This window comes from Strix uralensis, chromosome 26 (assembly GCF_047716275.1).
Source record: "Strix uralensis isolate ZFMK-TIS-50842 chromosome 26, bStrUra1, whole genome shotgun sequence".
In the NCBI taxonomy this organism is placed as follows: Eukaryota; Metazoa; Chordata; class Aves; order Strigiformes; family Strigidae; genus Strix; species Strix uralensis.
Genome location: NC_133997.1, coordinates 2,733,837 through 2,756,581, shown reverse-complemented (window position 1 = coordinate 2,756,581; position 22,745 = coordinate 2,733,837). Strand labels below are relative to the sequence as shown.

Below are 22,745 nucleotides of genomic sequence, written 5' to 3'. Positions count from 1 at the left end.
ATCATGAATGACTACTTTTAGGCAGTCAAACAAAGCCCTTAAAGCCTTTAAAACATATTAACAGCCTCTACATTCCTGTGCTATTACAGCCTCACAATCTTATGCCATCATTGCCATGTGCTGTTCACATCTCGTTTGGGTCTAGTCCACATGCTCATGTAGCTCAGCTTTGCCACCCTCCACAACAGCTGTCGGGATGGCAGATCCATGCGTATCTGTCTGTCTGTCCATGCCTGGGGTCTGTCCTGCCCGCTGGCTCCCTCGCCGGCCCCGGCCCCTCCCCGCCTGGCCGGTTGTGGCTGTGGGGTCCCTCGCAGCAGTGGGTGCCTGGATCCCACTGGCAGCGTGTGCGCCCGTGCCCACGTGACAGAGGCAGGATGCTTTCAGCATTTATGGTAATGTTTGGATTTCTCATTGCTTTACCAAACAGGAGAAGGAAAAAAAAAGAGCCGAGCCAAGGACTGGGTGTGCTCCACTCATTCCCTGCCTTCAGCCGCTCACCTGCTTCCCCCTCCCTGCTCCCAGCGCCTGCCCATGCCCCTGCTGTGCCCGGGGCACTGTGCCCCGGTGGGCTCCCCGCTGCAGGGCTTCAGAGGTGCAGGCGCTGCAGGGTTTAGAGGTCACGGCTTCGTTAGCAGGGCTTCTCCATCATTGCTCCGGGGGGCAGAGGGGAGCCCGTGCCTGCTCTCCCCTGCTGTAGGGTGTTTGGCTCCGCAGCATCCAGACCTGCTGGAGAGAGGTGCAGGGCTCAGGCACCCCGGCACGGGGCAAGGAGGGGTGCAGGGGGCTGGGAGCACCCAGGGGATCTGCTCAAGCTGGAAAGCTGATTTGGCTGGAGCAGAGTAGAGCAGGGCTCCCAGTGGAAGGGCTGCGAGGCTGGCATGTAGGGACAGAAAATGCCTTCCCGGGGCCCTGTGGGGGAGACAGAGGCCCCTGTCAGGGTGCAGGGCAACTGGGCCACAGCCAGAACCCCTCCTTGCAGGGAGGGTCCCCCCAGCTGTCCCTGCACTTGCTGGAGGTCTGGGCATGATGCCACTGCGCTCCCAGCTGTGCCCGTAGCAGCTGCCAGCAACAGGACAGGATGGGCCCCACTTGTGAGCGCCCCCCTCCCCTTGTCAGCCTCTCAGTGCTCCTTTGGCACAGGGTAGACAGGGCTGTGCTGTAAACTGGGCTGTGCTGGTGCTAACTGGGGCCACCACAGCTCACCCTGAGGGTGCAGGAGCCCAGGATGACTCCAGCCCTGCCTGGAAACCCACTGCTGGCCAGGGCCTGTGCAGGGCACCGGCTGCGCTGGCACCGAGCCAGGCTGCGGGGCTGATGCTGCATCATGCCTCTGAGGTGCCTTCCTGGTGCTGAGCTCACCGCAGCTGGGCAGCTGCCCCGCTTTTCGGGGAAACAGAGCAGCCAGAGGAAGCCAGCTATAGGGCTGCCTCAGCTCTCATAGCCGCTGTGTCCTTGCGGCTTTTAGCTGGAAGCAGAGGAAGGGAGGGAGCAACTGGGGGCTGGGTGTCACGGTGCTTGAGGAGCTCTCTGGAGCCCAATGTGCTTGGGGGCGGATCAGGACCTTGTGCTCGGGGGTCCAGGCTGTGCAGAGTCTGGGGCCAGGCTAGCAGTGCTGGGGCTGCCTCACATCGCACCCTGGGCAGGTCCCAGCAGACTGGCTGGGAACAGGCTGTGGGTGGCAAAGGAATGGGAAAAATGAGGCAGACAAAGGGCTGGCAGCACAGCCTGCAGCCGCAGAGTTGGGAGACAGTGCTGAGGACCACCACGGCTCCCTCCAGGCCTGCCTTCGCAGGGGGACATGCAGCTTCCCCAGTCTCAGCATCTTCCCCTGCCTCCCTAGGCCCTTGCAGCATGGGCACATCCTGCCCTGCCGCTGCTGCCCCGAGGCAGGAAGGATGTTTCTGGGGTGTGGGTCCTGCTGGCATCACACCAGCGCTCCCAGCACACTTACGGCTGGCCGGGCAGCTGGGACCATCCCCAGGGTGTCCTCGCCTGCGGACCCGCAGCCGTGCGGCAGCCCCAGCACCTGGGAGGAGCCAGCCAGCACAGTCCTCCTGGGTGCTGCCAGCAGCTTTACCTCGGCTCCCCTCAAGATGCCTTCGCCAAGGGCTGGGCAGAATGCCTTAGTGTGGCAGCAGGTGCCTGCAGCCCCTTGCTCGCAGGCCAGGCTGGAACAATAGCTCATTCTGGTGCATCTGCTCCAGGAAAGTCCCCTGTCCCCACTCAGGCTCAGCTCCAGGATTGCGTGGCTCGCTCTTCCTCTGGCCTTCAGCTAGCCTAGGAAGTGATGGTATCCCCCACCACACATGTCCCTGCCATTAGGGAGCGACAGCCAGCATCTGCCCTGTGCGCTGCATGGCTGAGGCTGCTGGGGAGAGCCTGCGGGAAGGCTTGGGAGCTGGAGGGTGCCCGTCTGCCCCCGGTGACCCCAGCAGTGGGCACCTTCCCTGCCTTTGTTTGTCCTGCAGACTGGTGGAAGAATGGGAGCACGAGGGCTGCCCGCTGTGTTTCTGCAGGGCTGTGTGGCTCCCCACAAAGGGAGTTGGGATATCTCTCTCCCCTTGGAGCCCAGCCAAACAGCCCTGGGAAAAGCAAGTCCTCTTCCATGGGAAAGTCCTGCAAGGAGAAATCCCTGCTCAGCCTGTCCAGTCCCACAGTTCCCCTGGGCCCTGGTGCTCCGGCATGTCCCCGATGCTGAGCAGCATGCAGGGCCAGTGGCGTGGGGAGGTGGCATGGGGACTGTACCCTGCTCGCTGCCTTCTCCCAGGCAGCCCTTGTCTGTCCTCATCCCTATTCCATGTGTCCTCACAGCAGCAGGGAGCCTTCCCCAAAGCCCTCCAAAGGGATCCTCCATGACCCAAGGGTGTGAGTGGGGCTCCCCCAGAGCTAGGGCTGGCCTCACCACCTGCCTGGGGCTAATCTCTCATCACACTCTCTTGCAGTTGCTCCTAATGACCTGTCCTGGGGGACCCCCGAGCCCTGCAGACAAAGCCAGGATGAGGACTTCACTGCCTGGGGCTGCAGGCAAGTATAAGGGGTGATGCTGGGCCCTCATGGTGGCTTCTCCTCCCTTCCACGGCAGTGCGGAGCACACAGCTCACCAACACCACAGCGAGCTGGCGAAGCTGGGTGATGTGAAGCCCAGGGAAGGGGCATTCCCCCTTCACTGGCGAAAGCAGAGGTGACTAACGAGCGTGCCTGGGACCCCCGCCCGCCGCGCCCTAGGCCCCGCAGCCCATGCCGCGGGGTTGCCGCGTGGGCGCTGGCGGCAGCTGCTCCTCCCGGGCGTCCCGCTGCCGGACCCCCACCGGCCGGGCACATAATCCGCCCCATTGTGTGGGCGAGTGCCCGGCCCCAGCCCATCTGGCACCAAGACAATGGGGCCTTTTTCCAGCTCTTCCGAAGGAAAAGGCCGGTTTATAAATAGCCATCCCAGGGCTCCCAGGTTCCCCCTGCTGCTCTGTCAGCGCCCATCCTGCCCAGCCCCAGCCCAAAGCCTGCTCTTTGCACCAGGGCAGCAGTGCACCGGGGCTGGGAGAGGAGCCTGGGGCACATACGTGACTGGCTCATCCTGGCTGTGCACGTGCGAGCGAGAGGGCAGTATGTGGCTGTTTGCACGCTGCACCTGCTCCAGGCTGTGGGGAGCCTGTACCCCTGGGATGTCGAGCGACAGGCCAGCCCTGGGCAGAGGGCTCCTTTCCCCTGCGCCTTGGCAGTGGCTGTCAGCTGGCTAAGGTTTCCCCGGGAGTTCTCCCTCCCCCAGCTGTCCTTGTCCCTCTGCTCTGCACACAGAGAGGGTTGGACTCCCAGGGCAGGGCGCACGGGGAGGGCTGCACGGCTCCTCAGCCTTCCTCGCCACGCCTGCACTGCTCCCTGCGGAGCGTGGCCAAGCCCATGTCGCTTGCATACCACAAGCCAGCCAGGGCAGGGGAGCTGGAACCCTGGGGTTCCTGGCTCCATGCTCTGACAGCGGCACCATCACTGGGGCAGTTACTGGGGGCTGTGCTTTGGATGGTGTGGGGCTGGGCGACCCTTGCCAGCTTGGCTCCTCTTTGGGGCTTTGCCACTGCTCTGCATCCACCAAGCCCCCAGCCATCTCCATGCAGCTGCCCTGGGAGATCGTGCTGCTCCAGCGCAGAAATCCAGATGTCACCTTCCTTCCCCTCTTCCGCTCACAGCCTTCCTTCCTCCTACCGCCCAGCTCCTTGCCAGGCTTCCACTCCCGGCCCCTCCTAAACAAAGGCCCCGTAGCCATGGTTAATAATCCCCACATAAAGGCCCTGCAGAAGAGGAGAGGAAGGAGAAAGGAGACACAAAGAAGCCGCTGGGAGCCCAGCCGAGGAAGCAAGGGGGGGGCGGTGGGGGGTGGGGGGTGGAAGAAGGCATTTTCCTGAGCTGTAGGACAGGGGTGTCGATGAGGGCTCCCAAAGGTGGACAGAGATGGGGTGGAGGTACCCCAAGGCAGGTTTGCCCTCATGGCACATCTGATACCCCATCCCTTGTGGTCTTTCGTGGCCTTCCACCCAGGGAATGGGGAGCCAGAGGTCAAACAGCCCTGGCAGGTCCCTGTACTTACTCCAGACCGCATTGCATGAGCCCTAAAGCACCCTAAAATGCAGCACCAGAGGCTGGTGGGGAGGTGCCCCGGGGGTTTCTGCCCGGAGGAAGTGAGCCTCAGCACTGCCATGCCCCTGCAGCCGGGAAGTGGCAGGCCATTCCCGGGCAGTGTGGGAAAGCATGACTCTGGCCCACATCCCGTCCCTTCCCAGGGGAGCGGGGCCCCTCTCGGCCCTGACGGTGTTGTGTGAAGAGGTGCAGGCCTGGGCGGACGCGGCAGCTGCCTTCCGCCCTGCACGTCTGCCTTTCATCTACCTCGGAGCCGTGCAGGGAGCCAGCGCCAGCCAACAGCTCATCGCTCACCGGCACTGGCGGGGGGCTCACTGGGAGGCAGCCAGCACCCAGAGCACCCCGGGCACCCCGCAGACCCCTCCTGAGCCACACGGGCTGCTCTGGGCCCCATCAGCATGGTCAGGGGCTGCAGGGGCTGGGGAAGGCACGGGGCTCCCCGTCCCCACCTGGGGCATGCCAAGCAGCATGTCGGGGCAGGCACAGAGGGAGAGCAGGGTTCTGACTGCCGGCATGGCCCACACTGGGGCCAGCTCCCTCCGGCAGCATCGGCCAGACCCAGCCGAGCCCCAGAGGTCTTGCTGGGAGGGCAGGGAAAGGTGGAAGGAGCTGAGGTGCGTGCTGGGACACAGCCTTTGCTCAGCCCCAGGCCCCATGCCTGGCTCTGCACACCGGCCATCACTCCCTCCGGCTGTGGCGAGCCAGGCTCAGTGGGAGCCAGAGGAGAAAGCCAAATGCAATTACTTCCAAATCGTGCCTGCAACCTGTGATGCTCAGATAATGCCAGGGTAATTGTCCCTGCCCTGGGCAGGCTGCACCCGCGCACCCACGAGCTGTCCTGCAGCCCCCGGGTTTCCCAGCAGAGAGAAGCAGCTGTCCGGCAGCTCTGCCAGGGGCCAGCAAGCCCCACAGCTCCAGGGGCAAAGCCGCCTGCCTGGGCACAGCCTTTCACCCGGGACGTGGCAGCAGGGTGGGAGGAGAGTGCTGGGAGCCGTGGGGGTCCGGACACCCGTGTTCCCTCAGCTGCCAGAGAGTGAGAGCTGCTCCATGCCTCAGTTGGGGCCGGACCCCTGCGCCCTGACCTTCCCACCCTGGCTGCGTGCGTGGGACCGCGACACGGGAGCTAATCCGCACTGTTTGTTTGCGTAGCAGTGAATGGGGGCCGAAGCCAAGTGCATTAAGCAAGCAAATAAATAAGAACGCGTGAGATAAGGCGTCAGAGAGAGAAGATGAAGGTAGCCGGCCTGCTGTGCTCCCCACGCAGAGACCCCGAGCCCACCATGTGCTGCACACAGCGTGGCGGGGCGATTTCATGCCAGCTGTGAGGGCAGCAGGGTCTTGCTTTCAAATCCTGCCCTTCTTCCCCAGAACCATTAGTTTGGTAGGGGAAAAAAACTGTTTTCTTCAAAGTTAAATGGTCCGAAAAGCAGAAGCCTGACCAACTGGAGGCACGGCTGTTGCAGTAACGTTGGAAGGCTGTTTCAGGGTGGCATGGTCCCTGCCACAGCAGTTGGCCAGCCTCTTTTCTCCAGGGAGCAGCATTGCCCTTTCCAACTGCTGGGAATTTTCTGCAGAGGTTTTAGTAGCAACATTTTGCTTTATTTTTAACACAGAATAAAAGTTAGCACCAGCAGTGTGTCATCTGGGTTGTCCCACCTGTTTGTTTGACTTGGTGAATGCTTTCCTGCGGGAAAGTGGGACCCCCTCGGGCCCTCTTTCCTCACAGGGTGGCATTTACAGGGCTTAAATCATGATATTTTGTGCGAAATGGAACATGGCTTTCCCTCTTCCAAGGGGAGCAGAGCTTGAGGCTCCTCTGGTGCTGCATCCTGCCCTTTGGAGGGAGAGGAAAGTGTGAGCACGTTGTTGGGAGGTCCCCAAGGCCTGGGCACTGGCTTGGGGGGTGGCTGTTGCCACTGCAGACAGGGAGCTCCGGCCAGCGTTGGCTGTGAGAGCATCCCCACACTGCAGCCGTGGGGCCGGTGAGCAGCTCGCGAGCAGCCTGAGCGTGATGGCACAGCTCCCTTGCACTTGTTCCTCCCAGCGAACGTGCCGCCCGGGAGGAGGCCTCTCCTCTGCGGCAGCAACGCAAGGGCTATGAGCCTTATCACTGCCCAGCATTGCCATTTTAAGCAACTAATCTCGTGGGGAAAAAATTTAATCATTTCCGATGAATCATCAGGTCTATTTGGCTGAGAAAGTGTTGGGAGGGGGGGCTGGCCAGGCATGCAGACAAGGCAGGAGGAGGGCATGGGAAGGGCCACTGCATGGCACCAGTGGGGGAGCGAGGCTGGGGGCCAGCACAGGGTTGCTGGAGGGGCTGGCGGTATGAGAGGTGCTCGGGGATTCCTGGGAGGAATATTGTGGCCCAGGGGAAACTGCAGCCCAGGGGAACCTGCAGCCCGACCCCAGGGTGGTTGGAGAGATGCAGCCCATGCTGCCCAGGGCCTGGAGCACAGCTCACACTGCAGGAAAAGCAAGTGGAGGAGAGAAGAGGATATGCAAAGGTTCAGAGCCCCTGGGTTGAGAGCCGGAGGAGAGTGCTCTCTCTGCTCCTGCCAGATGTTGGGGCAGCCCTGGGCCTGCTGTCAGGTGGGGTGAATGTGAGTCAGCAAGCTTCAGGAGTCCTGTGTGGATGGGGAGCAAGAGTGTGGGAGGCAGAAGAAGGGCTTTGAAGGAGAAGAAAACTCCGGTGCTTTGTCCTCCAACGCAGCCCCTTTAGCTCTGATTGACCTGGGGGGGAACTGAGGCACAGAGTCAGGCAGCGACTGGGCAGGGGCACTGGACCCAGTGTCCTACGTGGTTGGCTGTGGGCAACTCGCAGCACCTGGGGAGGTTTGTTGTGCTCCCCCAGGCCGGTGCGGGTGCCTGTCTCAGGGCTGCAGGAGGAGTCGGGCTGTGTTTGGGGCTGGGCGCTTACCCCTGGATAATAGCACCCTTGTGCAGCCCTGAGAGCCCCTCCGCCCCCGGGCTGGCCTCCGGCCAGGCACGCTGCCCTGGCCACCGCAGCTAACGGTTTTTCCACAGCCACCCTGCTCAGCAGCTGCGCGGGGGCTCAGGCCGCGGCTCGCTGGGCACCGCCGGGCAGGACTGTGCCGGGGGGCCCTGCCGCGGGGACGGGGCTTCGCAGAGAGCGTGGCTGCGGGGCAGGGGACAGCGAGCGCGGGGAGACCGAGGCAGAGCAGGGCCTGGGCCGCAGACCCTGCGGGCCTCGGAGACCTGCCTGGGACGGCACAACCCTCGTGCCCCTGCTGCTCGCCGAGGACCCCGCTGTGCCCAGGTGTCTCTCCGAGCGCAGGCGATGGCGACGAGCAGTTTGGCCCCCTGTTTTTGAGTCCGCCCGCGTGGGTCCAACGACAACCCAGAAGCTGTGGCTGGGCTTTGGGGCAGTGTGGGGCTGAGCAGGGGTGCGGGTCAGCTCTGCCCCGAAGCACTGCCAGCCGGATCCGCTGACGCCTGGGACTCCCGGGGACTGTCCCCCTTTCCCGCATTCCCCAAGCCCCTATGGAAACCGGCCCGACCCTGCCCCTCTCCCCCTCCGCGGGCTGTGCTGGTGCTCCCCACCCCAGCGCCCCGCAGTCTGCCCCGAGCAGCCCGAGCAAGCCCGGGCAGGCGGGACGCGGCGGGCTGCGAGCAGAGCTGGGACGGGCCCCTCCAGCAGAGCTGGAAATGCCTGAAAACGGGGGTGGGGTGGGGGTGTGGATCTGCTCGGGGGTTGCTGCCGCTGGGGGGTGATAAGCGGCCGCGGGCGGTGGGCAGGCACGGCGCCTTCCTCCTCCTCCTCCTCCTCCTCCACCGCCGCCTGACGTCAGCCCACGGCCCCGCTCAGTCGCGGGCGGCCGGCGGCGGCGGCGGGCATGGCTGGGGGGCGGCGGGCGGCCGGGCTGGCCCTGGGCTGGGGCTACTGCTGCCTCCTGCTCTGCTGCGGTGAGTGGTGCGGGGCGGCCGGGGCCGGGGGCACCTGCGGGGCGGCCGGGCGGGGGCCGCGGATACCCCGGTGCCGCTGGCCGGGGGGGGCCGGGCTGCAGCCACCGCTCCGGCGGCGGGAGCGGGCGGTGCTGGGGTCCCCCCCCCCGCCGCGCTCCGAGGGGGCTGCAGCCCCCGCGGGTGTGTGTCCTCGTCCGCGGGCCCCGCGGTGGGTCTGGGCGTGGGGGGAGCCGGGAGTGCTCCATTCCGTTCTCGGGACCCCTTTGCTCCCCCCACGCCTAAGGCAAGGCAGGGTGAGGGGTGGCCTCCGCGTCCCCGGGGCGGTGGCCAGGGCAGGTGGCCGGCGCAGGGCGGGCTCCCGGGGCCGCGCTCCGTGGGGCGGAGGCGAGGGCGAGCGGGGCAGGGTGCCGGGGTGCCCCACGTGTGTTCAGTGTGCGGCGGCGTGAATCGGTGGCGTTATTAGGCAGCATCCACCCCTTTCCTTCTAAGGAGTTTTTCCCTGAGCGCTGTGTTTCTCTTGGCTTTTTTCACACTTTCTTTTTTTATCCTCTTTCCAGTCCATTTTCACCCTCGGGGCGGGGGGCAGGGCTGCGTTTCCTGCCCTGCCCTGCTCCCCGCAGCACGCCCTCCCCTCGCCGGGGGCCAGGGAGCGGTCCCGGTGCGCTGGCTGCTCCCTGCCGCCTTCTCGCCTTGTCCCTGCCCGGCCACGCTGCGGAGGTGGCCCCAGGCGCCGGGGAAGCGGCTGTGGCCAAGGCGTTGGCTCGGCGGGCGAGCTGACCGCCAAAGGCAGGCTGCTGCTTCCCCCCCCCGGCCCGTGCTGGGATCCCCTTCCCCACGGCACATGTGCCGAGCGGGGCGGTTATTGGTTGGCAGCATCGGTGTGTTTGCGAGCCCAGCCACGGCGAAAGGCTTGATGCTTCCCAGAAGCGTGAGGGGCCACGGCCAAGCCATTCGCAGACGGGCGGGGGGCTGAGCCCGTACTGGGGCTGCCAGTGCCACCCTGGCCCCTTCTGCGCTGCCACCTCCGGCTGTTACAGGGGTTTCCCGGGGTGTTGTCACCTGGCTGCAGGGCTGGGGTTGTGAGGCTTTCCTCTGCTGGTGCACGTGGCCGGGGGCGGTGGGGTTGGTTTGGGGGTGCAAGGTGCTGGTCGCTGCTGCAGCAGGGCTTTGGCTCCCTCCCCATCCCCAGCGCAGCGAGGGCTGGGCTGGGGCGGAGGCTGTTGGGCGCTGGCGGCGGTGCTGGGGCTCTGCACCCTGTGTCTTCTCTCCAGGGAGAAGGAGGGGTGCAGGTGATCCTGCTCCACGGAAGCTGGGGCACCCCGGCTCAGGGATCTGTGCAGGACGGGCAGCCTTGCCAGGGCAGAGGAAGGCAGCATGTGTGCATGTGCTGGGAGCAGGCAGGATCTGGCCACAGCTCGTTTCCCCAAGAGGGGAGCAAAAACTCACAGAAACCTCAGGCATCTCACGTGCGGCTCCAGACCCCTGGGGTGCCCCTGGGGTGCCCCTTCTTGCTGCTCTGCGCTGGGGGCTCTGCGCTGCCAACGCAGCCGCGCTGCTCCCCGTCTCCCCACACACCTCGGCTCTGCAGGAGGCTGGCGGAGGGGCTGTGCTATTCCCCACCCCCTTCCCCGGCTCTAAAAGCAAATCTTTGTTCTTGTGGAGCCCTGGCTGCCGGCCGGCTGTCCGCCAGCCAGATGGAAAGGCACGGGGGCTCTCCTCCCTTCCCTGCTTGCTTGCTGCAGACGTCCTTTCCAGATCTCTAGGTCTCCCGCTGGAGCTGTGCCAGGCGCTTGGGTGTGCGGTGCAGGCTGGAGCTCAGCTCTGCAGCTGGGCTGCTCCACGCTTGGCCGATGGGTCTCCAGCCCTGCCCAGGTTCCCTCACCTAACCGGTGTCTGCAGCTGTGCCGGGCACAAGGAGGATCTCCACGTCCCCCGAGCCTGCTACGCCTGGGTGCCTGTGCCCAGGGCCTCTCCAGCCTGCCCGCGCAGGTACCTGGCAGGCTGTGGGGTCCTGGAGCTGCAGGAGGAAGCCTTGTGTCCCCAGGGTTGTGGGGGGCCTTGTGTCCCCCAGCTAGCTGCACTTGTGGTGTTGCTGGGTGCTCCTTCCAGCCCGAGGGAGGGCCAGTATCCAGCCTGCCCCAGAGGAGGTGGGGGGCAGTGAGCCCTTATTCCAGGCAGGGTGGGGGCTGCGGCGTCCATGTCCACCTCCTCAAGGGCAGTGAATGGGTGGGAGGGACGTGTGCCTCATGCCAGCCCCAGATGCCAGCCATTCTCCAGCTCTGAGCTCATGGTTTCGGCTGCTTCGCTGCCTGGATGAGGGCTCTCATGCCGAGCAGGTCAGCGAGCGGGTCAGCGGGGCGGGCCAGCAGCCCTCCCTCTCCAGGGGCTGGCGCTGCCCAGGGCCCATGCCCAAGGTCTAAAAATGATGTGGGTTTGGGGAAAGCCTGGCCTGGCTGCCTGCAGCCCAGAAGTGTCAGGGCTTAAGGGAGCATGCAGGGGGGGCAACTGGGGTGCCCCAGGCTCGTGCAAGTCTGCGGGTGCCTGGCTGTGCCAGGCAGCCAGGTCGTGACCATGAAGGTGGGCAAGTACCTCCAGTACAAAAGTTATCTTTTCCTATGTGTGCTCGATCCAGTTTCCTGACCACAGTGCAATGCTTATCTCTGGGGCTTTCACCTGTTTTTCTAGCACCTCCTTTCCTGTGCAGTGCTTTGCTCGTCCCCCTTTGCTTAGTGCCAGCTGTGCTGTGCTGATGGGATGGGTGAGGCCCAAAAGCTGGCTGTTGGAGTGTCCTCAGGTGGCTAGTCCTGTAAGCCAGGGCATTTGCTGTGGTAAAAGGGCTCCTGGCTGCATTTTGGGGCTCTGCTACCACATACCCACTCCAGACAAAGAGTATTTTGTGGGCACAGCAATGCCCTTTGAAGTTGCCTCACTTGTGAGGCTCCGTGGCTGTTACCGAGCGGGGCTGTCAGGGGAGCTGTTGACACAGCTGGCTTCCTCCAGCCTCTTATCTCCAGCTCCCGTACCTGGGCTGGGCCGTGGGTGCCGAGCCGGCTGGCCCTGTTGCTGCAGGGCTGCGTGCCAGCCCAGGGCATGCAGACCCCCCTTGCTTTGGCACCCGCAGGGCTGGTGGCGATGACACTCCCAGCTTTGCTGTGATGCAGCCCTTGTCTCTGCTATGCCCGGCTGGGGCTGCTCTGCCCTCAGCCCCTTGGGAAGCTGCCCTGTTCCTTGTCCTGGATCGATAGCCATTACCTTCCCCTGATGCTCTGGAGTGTGGCCAGGAGCTCCATTACTGCTGTGGGCAAGCAGGCGGCTGGGCTGGGAAGGAAGGTGGAGTGCCGGGGTGGGCAGGCTCTGCTCACCGGGGGTGTGGGTCCCTGGTGCCACCCGTGCTATGGGTGGGCAGCGCTGCGTTTGCTTTATGGGCAGGGAGCAGAGGAGCAGCGAGGCGCTCGCCTTGGGTACGCTGCAGGGGTGGATGCTCCGACTGCTGGGTTCTGGGTTCCTGCCTAGGTGGCAGGGTCGAAACTTGGGCAGGGACCCGGGAGTCCCGTCTGTGCCACAGCTGTGGTGGGGGGGGCGGGGCACGCTGCCTCCCTGACGGGCCCTGTTGCCTTGGAGGGGGAAAGGGAGCAGCAGGCAGCCACAGCTGGCTGGGACACCCCTCCTGAGCTGCTGCTCTGCATGCCCCGTTCCGCTGCAGAGGAACACAGCGCCTCGTTCATGCCCCAGCTCCCGGGGCCGCTGCGGGGGCTGTACAGGCTGACGTCAGGGCTCTGATCCCAGGCCACAGGAAGGTGCAGCCTTTGTGCTACCAACTTCAGTCTCCAGCACCCGGCCCCTTCCCCTGCCTCTGCTAACCTCCTGACACCTCCTTGCCTGGCTCTTGGGGCCAGTAAGGTGCGTGATGGGCACTGGTCTGGGATGCTGGCTCGGACTGGGGGAGTAGATGTGTGCTCCAGGGTGTGAGGGGGATCAGCGCTGCCCCAGGCTCAGATTAAGGCAGCCAGCAAGGCGATCTGCTCACTTGTGGGCTGTGGAGACACAGCCCCTTCCCATCCCCAGGCAGGGTGCAGCCACTCTCTGCCTTGGTGGTGTGGGGGGTTGGTTGGGGGCTCAGAGGTCCTGCTGCCCATTTCAGCAAGGCTGGGGTGCCGTGGGGAGGGCAGATCTGCAACAGCAGGGGGGTGGGTGGTTGTCTCTGCATGTTCTGGGGAGACCAGTGGTGTGAGCATGGCGTGCCTCAAGCCCTCTCTGTGAACAGGGTTGGTGACCTGAGCCCATGGGCTCTCAGTGGATGCAGGAGACAGTGTGGCAGCGGGAGCGGGGCCGTGCTCCTGACTGGCATTCCCGCTGGTCTGGCACACGGTGCCTGGGGGTCGCTGGCACAGGACATGGCTCTGCCCCACACCCTTTGGGGGGTGGAGATGGGGACAGGCCTGGGCTCAGCTCTCTCACTGGCTCAGACACGGGGGCTTCCCCGTGCTTCCCGCCCCTGACAGCCTCTGTCCCACAGCTGCAGCCAGCAAGCTGGAGGTCTCCATGCCAGCAGTGGTCGAAGTGGAGAGAGGGGGCACGGCCAGGATCGAGTGCAACTTCTACATCCCTGGAAATGATTCCTATACCTATATCCAGTGGTTCTACGTGAGTGCTGGCCTGGGAGAGGAGCAGTGGGCGGTGGGCTGGAGTGGCAGCTAGCCCGGGGCTTTCTCCTGGGCTCCCGGTCAGCCCAGCCTCGGCCCCTCACCTTGCAGATCGAACGCAACAACCGGGTGCAGCTGTGCCACATCATGGGCAGCGAGATCCTGGAGGAGAACACGGACTACAAGGGACGTCTGCGGGTGGGGAAGGACAACGCCCTCTCCATCAGCAGGGTGACGATGCAGGACACCAGGACCTTCATTTGCCAGGTTGAGGCAGGCAGCCATGGCATGGGCGAGAACCGCACGGAGCTCCGCGTCTACAGTGAGTGATGGGGCAGGAGGGCAGCACGGTCATGCATCTGCTCTGCGGGGCTGGTGGGGGATCCCATCCCTCCTAATACACGTGGGGTGGCTTCTCTTTCCAGAGGTCCCTGAGGCCCCCGAGATCACAGCCATCTCAGGAGGCGTCTCTGTGCAGAGCAGTGAGATCCCGCAGGTGAGGAGAGGCCCCACATGGAGGAGGGGGAGACTCCCAGCCACGCAGGCTCCCCTCTCCCCTTGGGGGCACCCCGTGCTCAAGGCGCTCTCTGCCGCTGCAGATTGCCCAGTGCGTGAGCAGGAACAGCTTCCCGCTCCCCAACATCACATGGTACAAGAATGGGGAGCAGCTGCAGCTGGAGGAGAAGAGTAAGTGGGACGGGGATGGGGTTAGGGAACCACACCTGCCTGCTCGGGAGAGGGGCCAGGGCATCTGTGCTATCCAGGGCCTCATCGGCTGGGGACTGGCAGCCCGTGGCCACCCAAAGGAGCCCTGTGCCCCCAAGGGAGCCCTCCGCTCTCCCACGGCCTCCCCATGGGCTGGGAACAGTGGCTCTGTCCCCTGTAGAGGTGAAGATCCTGTCCACGGTGACCCGCGAGTCGAGTGGGCTGTACACGGTGGGCAGCACCCTCTTTGCCCGTGTAACCCGGGAGGACCGCAAGTCCTTCTACCACTGCACCGTGCACTACTGGCTGCAGGGACAGAGGCACGCCGTGGAGTCGCGGCGAGTCAACGTCACCGTTTTCTGTGAGTCAGGGGCTTGGGACTGTGCCTGGTGCCGCGTGGCGGGGCTCTGCACCAGCCCTCCTCACTCCCTCCTCCTCCCCCAGACCCTGCGCAGCACGTGAAGCTGCAGGTCATGCCGTCCTCGGCCCTGGTGAAGGAAGGGGACAATGTGAAGCTGGTCTGTGAGGCCGACGGGAACCCAGCACCCGTCTTCAGCTTCTATAAGAGAGAGGTGAGGCCAGAGGGGGCCTGGGCACCTCTCCCTTGGCAGACATCTCGTGTCCTGGCTGCTCCTTGTTCCCTGCCCAGAGAGCCCTGCGGAGTGGGATGCAGCAGCTGGGGTGGAGGGTGCCTGTGTGGGGCTAAGGGCTCTGCTTTCTCCCCACTGCTTGCAGCTGGATGACAGCTGGCAGGACCTGTCATCGCTGGCAGACTCCAACAGTGGGGTGCTGAACCTGCATGATGTCAGGAAGAGCAGCAGTGGCCTATACAGATGCCAGACCCTGGACTTGGATGATATGAGGCAGCTAGAGAAGGATGTGGAGCTTGTTGTGAACTGTAAGGCAGGGGGACGGGACCCTGTGGACGTCGTGGTGGGTGCCTCATCCCTCCTGCTCACCCTGCCCTGGTCTCCATCCCTCTCTTAGACATTGAAGGGGTCCATGTGAAGATGGAGCCGTCCTCACCCCTTCAGGAAGGGGATAGCGTGAGGCTGAGCTGTGATGCCCATAGCCCTGTGGCCCTGGACTACCAGTGGAGGGATGAGAAGGTGAGCAGGCGTTCGGGTACTGTCGCACTCGGGCTTGGTGAGCCTGGCCTTTGCAGCAAACTGGGAAGAGCCAGGAGCTTGCTCCATCTCTCCTGAGAGGCCAGGGGTAGGATTCCCCCTTCCATGGACCTGCACTGTCCATCTTTACCTCTTGACCTCCTGGCCAGTACTGCAGGGAGGTTCTGTGCTTGCAGGCTCCCTCGCTGTGTGTAGGAGGGAGGGCTGAGCCTCTTTGGGACAGCTGCAGAGCCTGGGGAGCTGGGCGCAGAAGGGCCTGGTGCTCGGGGCTCATTGCCTGGGGGCATCCCTTCCCAACAGGGCAAGAAGGTTGCGGAAGGGAACCAGCTCTTCCTGAGCAACCTCACCTTCGAAACAGCCAGCAACTTCAGCTGCAAGGTGATCGCACCAAGTGTGCCGGGGCTGGAGCAGAGCAAGGAGGTGGCTGTGGCCGTTCAGGGTAAGAACCGATGTGCGTGTGCAGACGTGCTGCTCTGCCAGAGTGAGTCCCGTTCCGCCCAGCGTCGGCCCTGGTCCCCCCGAGAGCCACGGGTGCTTGATGTGCCGTCCCCACAGGGAAGCCACGGATCGTCGCCATCAGCTCCCCGCTGTACGTGCGGCAGGATGAGGTGGTGAACCTGACCTGCAAGGCCATTGCTTTCCCCAGGCCTTCTCTCCACTGGAATGTCAACGGAACGGTGAGACCTGGGGAGGGTGCTGGGTCCAGGCTGTGGTCTCTCGGAGGGTCTGCGTGCTGACGTCTTTGCTGCCTTCCCCCCTCGCAGGCTCATGAGTATGTTGAAAATCAGCACATCGCCAGCAACCTGACGGTGCGCGTGAACCACGACCTGCTGCGGGCAGGAGCCATGTGCAGGGTCTCCAACGCACTGGGTGCCAGCGAGAAGCACATCCAGCTGCTGGGTGAGTCTCGGGCACGGCCTTCTGTCCCAGGAACCAAGAGAAGTATTTGGTCCCCCTCGCACAGGCGCCCTGTGTGCCGTGCTGCTGTGGCGTGGCTGAGCTCTGTCTCTTTCCCTTCCTGCTCTACCAGTGGAGTCCGTCAGAAAAGGTCAGTCTCTGCACCACGCTGGGAGCGTGTGTCCGTCAGCCCAGGCTCTGGCCGAGCATGCCACAGATGGGAGCCACGCTCACCTCTGGCCTGGGGAGGGAGCCTTGACTGCTGGCTCTTGCACTGCATCTCTTGCTGCTCCTCTCCCTGCCAAGCCGCGTGGGGAACGGCGGCTCTGCTCCACCTGTTCTCCGCAGTGGTGTGGAAGCTGCCCGCTTGTCCTCAGCCTGTAGCCCAGCGAGGCCATCAAGTGCAGCTTCCTGCAGCCCAGGGCTGCTGGGCGAGGAAGCAAAGGAATGGCCTGATGTCTTGCAGGAAACCTTGTAAGCCATCCTCCTATGGCATGCAGGGGCATGGCAGCCGGCAGCGGAATGCGAAGTGTAGTTGTACAGAAACCGCCCTAGTGGAGCGTTTTTGTACTGACACCTGCATCCTGCAGGGAGCTGGAGAAGCACCGGCAACTGGAGTCCCCGCGGTGCCTTCTTGGGGAAAGGGGTCCTTTCCTTATCCCCAAGGGCGTGCAGTAATGCAGAAGCTGAAGAGCATCAGGGTGGGACAGTGATTAACTTCTTCCTCTCCTGTTGTGTTTAGATCAAAAGACACCGGAGGAGAGCAAAGGGGTGATCATTGTGGCGATCATCGTCTGCATCCTCGTGGTGGCAGTGCTGGGGTCTGTCATCTACTTCCTGCACAAGAAGGGCAAGATCCCCTGTGGCCGCGCTGGGAAACAGGACATGTAAGCACTGCTGCCTGCCCTCCCGGGGAGCCCGTGGGGCCAGAGGCGCTTGCCATCACTCATGCTTCCCATCTCATTGCACCAGCCGCTCCCTGCCCAGTGCGGGGGGAGGTGATAGCGCAGCCTCGGGGGCACCGCGCTGGGGTCTCGGCAGCGCTTCCAGCTTCCCACAGCCTGGGGTCTGCACTGCTCACCCCGTCTGCGCAGGGAGGTGATGAGGAGGACAGCAGAGTGGTAGCTCAGCCAAGCGACCCCTCCCCAGGGAGGGGCTGGGTAGCCCAAAGCCTTCTGTGAGCCAGAGCCTCTTTCACCCCCGGCCTTTCTCTGCCCCGGCCCCACTCCAGAGCATCCCCTGATGGAGCCCCAGGGCTTGGCCTCACTCAACCTTCCATGTGCCCTCTTTGGTATCGCAAACGTGTCTCAAAGTTGTCACCTCCCTCCCCTAGCACAAAGCCAGAGGCTCGTAAAGACAAGATTGTAGTTGAAGTTAAGTCAGATAAACTTTCCGAAGAGGCGGGGCTTCTGCAGGGTGCCAACGGCGAGAAGAGACCTGCCGCTGACCAGGTAGGACAGAGCGTCGTGCACTGCCCTTCCCCAGGGCCAGGGCTGCTCCCAGGGCTGGGAGCGGAGGCGAGGACTGTATGGGGGTGCATCGAGGTAATGCTTTTCTCCTCTCTGCGAGCTCCTCTCCCAGCACTCCCCACCCTGCATGGGCCTCCATCATCTATCATCAGCGCTCGAGAGGGGCCGTGGGAGGGAGGGGAGGTGACAAAGCCACGGCTCTCTGCACCAAGGACGTCGGAGCAGCCTTCGCCTGTGAACGTGCAGCTCTGCTCCGTGCCAGCCCCTGGCACCTCTTGGGAGCGTGCTGCCTGCTGCCCGGCCTGCTTGGCTCTGCCTCCTTCCCTGCTCCCTGGAGCCGGAGCCGGGCTCCCCGGTGGGGCTCTGGGGGAAGGAGCTACATAAACATCTCTGGCCAGGAGTCAGAGTGGAAGTTGGAGAACTGGGCCCTGCTCTGGCATCTCTGAGCCAAAGCTCTCAGTGCAGGGTGAGGTGAGCTTCCCGGGCAGCGTGTTTTCCTTTCCTCTGGGGTCGAGAGCCTCCGTGGGCTTGAGCGACTGTTCACAGTATCAGTGCCGGACCATCGCCGTGCTAAGGCAGGGCTTGCCACGCTTGTGCATCCTGCGGAGCCACAGGATGCGGCACCTGAGCCCACTGCAGATTTATTTGCCTTGGGCCAAGAGATAACCCCACCCTGGTCCTGTTGAGGTGCAGCTCCTGCTCACCGCCCCTTGCCCTGGGGCAGATGTTCAGCCACCGTGGGGTGGCCCGGGCTGGTGGCTCTGCCCCATCGCACTGCTGTCTGTCACACAGACATGTGCAGCAGAGCGCCTGGTTTTGTGTTTGCCCCTAACTGCTTTTTTTTTTTTTCCCCCCTCCCCTCTCTCTCTGTTTTGGCTGACTGAAGAGCGAGAAATACATCGATCTGAGAAAATAGAGGGAATCTACTAAGTGCTTTCTTCCTTCAAACCTTTCCTGCTCTTGGATTGCCTTGTCCCACCTCTGCTCCAGTACCTGGGGAGCTCGGCCAGAGACAATTACTGCGTCGCAGTGCTAAGCCCCAGTGCGTGGGGGGCACCCCCCGACTCGCCTGTCTTTACCTCAACCGTGGGCTTGCAGGTTGTCGACTTAGCAGCAGCAAAGCTGGACTTGCTTACTACTACAGAGAAGCCAACAGCAATATTAGAAAGAAATATCCCATTAAGCTACCTGGTGGAAGGATTTGAGGCTTTTTCTGGAAATCTCTCCTGTATGTGTGTGGGAAGGTTTTGATGCATTTTAACCCAAGCTTGCTGAGAAAAGCTGGTGAAATTTTGCTTTTACTTTTGGGATGTCCCAGGCACCTTAGATGTAGCGGTGTGCAGGTTAGACGAGCGAAGAATGGAAGTGGTATGTGTTAGAGCGGTGTTTGCCAGCTGCTGGGGAGGTGTTAGTGCTTTGCTTTTCCTTTGAACTGTTCTTGTCTCGTTGGTTCAGCCCAGCGTGTCCCAGCAGTGCTGCGCGCGTCGGGAGCTCCACGATGGGCAGCTGTGATCCTACGGGAGGCGAGTACCTGGCAGAGCAAGGACGGGGGTGCCCATCTCTCCGGCACATGCCAGACCAAGGGCTTAGGTTCTCTGGTTTGTAGTGTAGCCTTGCTGACGTGAGGGGGAGGGCTTCCCTCTCCACAGGGAATTGGGTTGCTTTTAGGGGGGCTGCAGGCTGCTGCCCACAGCAGGTCCCAGAGGCTCCCCCCACCCCTCCCAATTTAAAACTAAGGAATATTAGGCCAGGGCCAGTCAGTGATGTCTCAGGGTTTTTTGTGCTGAACGATTACCAGCCCCAGGTAAAAATGGTTTATTTCTGTGCTTCGGTGGCACCCCTGGCCCCACAGCCAGGCTGGTGCTCCAGCAGCCGAGTGGTGGAGCGGGGAGATGGGCAAGCAGCCTGGCTCTGTCTGCCCTGCGCCTGCAAACACGGCTCGCTCTCCTGCCTCTTCCTAGAGAGATTCCGCTCTCTGCAGCCCCTCCAAGTCACGTACTCGCAGCGCTGTGCTGTCCACAAGCCTGTCTCCCCCCAGCCCTTCAGCAAGGGGCTGAGGCTAACCCTGGGTGGCAGGAGAGGTGTCCCCTTGCGCACCCCCAGCATCCTCTGCCGGTACCGGGGAGCCGTGCAGCAGCCAGCACCCTGACAAGCGGTGAGCTATACTCGTGAGCTACAAGTGGTGTTGAAGCAACAGCTTTGGTTTATATATATTTTTGTCGGATTGTGTGTAAATTTCCAGAAGTTTTGTCTGATACTTGCAAGGTTTTTTTTTTATATATGTGAAAATAAAGTACAAAGTTCCAAGCCAGGTTCCGGGTTTGTTCCCACTAGCAGCGGCCCCGCCGTCCCTGCTTGCTTCCGAGGCTCCCTTCCCCAGGAGCAGGTTACCATGCGCGCGCCCACCTTTAAGTTTGCTTCCCCAACAGCAGGACTGTCACCTCGGAAACGGGCTTAAAATCGGCAGAGGAGTGTTGGCTCCAACCCAGGTCAAAGCTCACGTGCTGCCGTGGCCCCGCTTTTGCCAAAAAGAGCCCTTGGCTTCCTGTGTGAGGCCAGCAGAGCAGTGTTGGCTACAACACTAATAAATCCACTGATGTATTCTAACAAATACTCCTAGAATTACATTGTAGTATATTATTATATATTGTAATATATTTGTAATTCTAATATATTTGTAATATATTACTAGTGGTGGTAGATGCTACAAGATAACACTGTCAGGAGAATTTAATAATCCCATCAGTAGAATCTATTATATAAGTGTATTAATAGCTAATATAGTTACTAATAACTGCTCATGGATCAGTCTGTCACTAGATTCTGATAGATAATAGGACGCTATAGTAGGTAATTGTGTTGAGCTGCTATAGATACTAATAGCTAGTAATGGATTTTTCCCTTATTCTGACAGATTATAGCAGTTATATACTAAGAGATAATTCTTATTGATATATTCTAATACATTTTAATTGGTAAGTGTATTAAGAGCTACTCTAGATACTAATTACAAATAGGTAGTTAATTTATTAGATGCTAATAGTAGTAGCTTTTAATAGGTAATTGCAGTTATACAGAGATGAATAGATAATTCTGTTAAATTCTTGTGGTCTATGGGACAGAACTAGGTGTGCTAATAGTAAATTTCATTCATGAATTCTAACAATTCTAATATAGAATTATCAATAGTAGTTATTAATGCAATTATCTAAGTAGATTCTGTTATAGGTTCTATTGTATTTCTAGCTAATCTAGATACTGATAACTACTTCATGAATAACAGTGAAAGCTACAGCGGTGGATTTCACCAGCTATTGTAGGTACTAAAATCCACACGTGCATTCTGATAAATTATGATAGAAAACTTTAAGACCAGCTGCTCTAACCACCACTCAGAGATAATTGTTGTTAGATTCTAATACTGTATAGCTTGAAACAGCTGTTTGTATTACTCCCTACTCTAGGTACTAGTACATCAATAACTCATCAAAACCCATCACTAACTGCAGTATTAGAATCTACCACGTTCTAACAGCGAATTGTTTCACTAGTTATGACAGATGCCAACCACCACTAATCCATAAATCCAGTTACCTGGTCCCCTACCACCACTGTGCTCACACTGAGGGTAGATGGTAATAAACACTAAGGGACAACTCCATTGTTACACGGGGGTGGTAGAATGCACCAGGCTCTATAAGGCCTTCAGGAGGTGGCAACGACCACACGTCTGGTATTAAGACCTTGTTCCAGTGATGGACGACACCCCAGGCCCCTGCCTGCCCCAGCTGCTGCCTCCGACTCTATTTAACCTGACTGATACTGCTGATACCACGAACCCCCCCATATTATTTAACCCTCTTATCGTCCTTTGATGCCTGTGTCCTCATTTCACCCCACGAAGTTTTGAAGGGTTCACCTAACCTCAGCTGCCCCCTGTGTCCTCAGTTGTCCTCATTTGACCCCTGTGTCCTCATTTGACCCCACAGTGATGTCTTTGGGGGGTTCACTCGACCTCAAGTGACCCCGTGTCCTCATTTGACCCCAATTAACCTCATTTGACCCCACGGTGACGTTTTCAGGGATTCACTTGAACTCAGTTGACCCCTGTGTCCTCATTTGACCTCCGTGTCCTCATTTGACCCCACAGTGAAGTTATGAGGGGTTCACTCAACCTCAATTGACCCTGTGTCCTCAATTGACCCTGTGTCCTCATTTGACCCCAATTAACCTCATTTGACCCCCACAGTGAAGTTTTGAGGGGTTCATTCGACCTCATTTGAACCTTGTGTCCTCATTTGACCCCAATTAACAACATGGTAACATTTTGAGGGGTTCACTTGACCTCAGATGACCCCTGTGTCCTCAAATGACCTCTGTGTCCTCATTTGACCCCACGGTGAAGTTTTCAGGGATTTACTTGAACTCAGTTGACCCCTGTGTCCCCATTTGACCCCACAATGATGTCTTTGAGGGGTTCACTTGACCTCAAGTGACCCCGTGTCCTCATTTGACCCCAATTAACCTCATTTGGCACCACAGTGAATTTTGAGGGGCTCACTCGACCTCATTTGACCCTTGTGTCCTCATTTGACCCCCGTGTCCTCTTTTGACCCCAATTAACACCATGGTGACATTTTGAGGGGTTCACTTGACCTCAGTTGACCCCCGTGTCCTCAACTGACCCCTGTGTCCTCATTTGACCCCACAGTGACGTTTTCAGGGATTCACTTGAACTCAGTTGACCCCTGTGTCCTCATTTGACCCCTGTGTCCTCATTTGACCCCACAATGATGTCTTTGAGGGGTTCACTTGACCTCAAGTGACCCCGTGTCCTCATTTGACCCCAATTAACCTCATTTGACCCCACAGTGAAGTTTTGAGGGGTTCACTCGACCTCATTTGACCCTTGTGTCCTCATTTGACCCCCGTGTCCTTGTTTGACCCCAATTAACAACATGGTGACATTTTGAGGGGTTCACTTGACCTCAGTTGACCCCCGTGTCCTCAACTGACCCCTGTGTCCTCATTTGACCCCACGGTGACGTTTTCAGGGATTCACTTGAACTCAGTTGACCCCTGTGTCCTCATTTGACCCCTGTGTCCTCATTTGACCCCACAGTGAAGTTTTCAGGGATTCATTTGAACTCAGTTGACCCCTGTGTCCTCATTTGACCCCTGTGTCCTCATTTGACCCCACAATGATGTCTTTGAGGGGTTTACTCGACCTCAAGTGACCCCGTGTCCTCATTTGACCCAATTAACCTCATTTGACCCCTACAGTGAAGTTTTGAGGGGTTCACTCGACCTCATTTGACCCTTGTGTCCTCATTTGACCCCTGTGTCCT

The 22,745-nt window shown here is 60.7% G+C and overlaps 1 protein-coding gene across 2 annotated transcripts; it reads left to right on the top strand.

Moving 5' to 3' along the window:
• Positions 1 to 8,446: 8,446 nt before the first annotated feature.
• Positions 8,447 to 19,708, top strand: MCAM (melanoma cell adhesion molecule). 2 transcript variants are annotated; one of them, XM_074851073.1, is made up of 15 exons: positions 8,447 to 8,556; positions 13,073 to 13,200; positions 13,311 to 13,521; positions 13,625 to 13,695; positions 13,799 to 13,886; positions 14,086 to 14,265; positions 14,349 to 14,476; positions 14,640 to 14,802; positions 14,892 to 15,013; positions 15,332 to 15,470; positions 15,587 to 15,708; positions 15,796 to 15,931; positions 16,671 to 16,815; positions 17,262 to 17,379; positions 18,284 to 19,708. In XM_074851073.1, exons 1-15 carry the CDS (start codon positions 8,487 to 8,489, stop codon positions 18,311 to 18,313), a joined length of 1,851 nt encoding a protein of 616 aa, XP_074707174.1. In that variant the 5' UTR covers positions 8,447 to 8,486; the 3' UTR covers positions 18,314 to 19,708. The 2 variants fall into 2 exon arrangements, with proteins under 2 accessions (XP_074707174.1, XP_074707175.1); XM_074851074.1 differs by lacking the exon at positions 17,262 to 17,379.
• Positions 19,709 to 22,745: the final 3,037 nt, after the last annotated feature.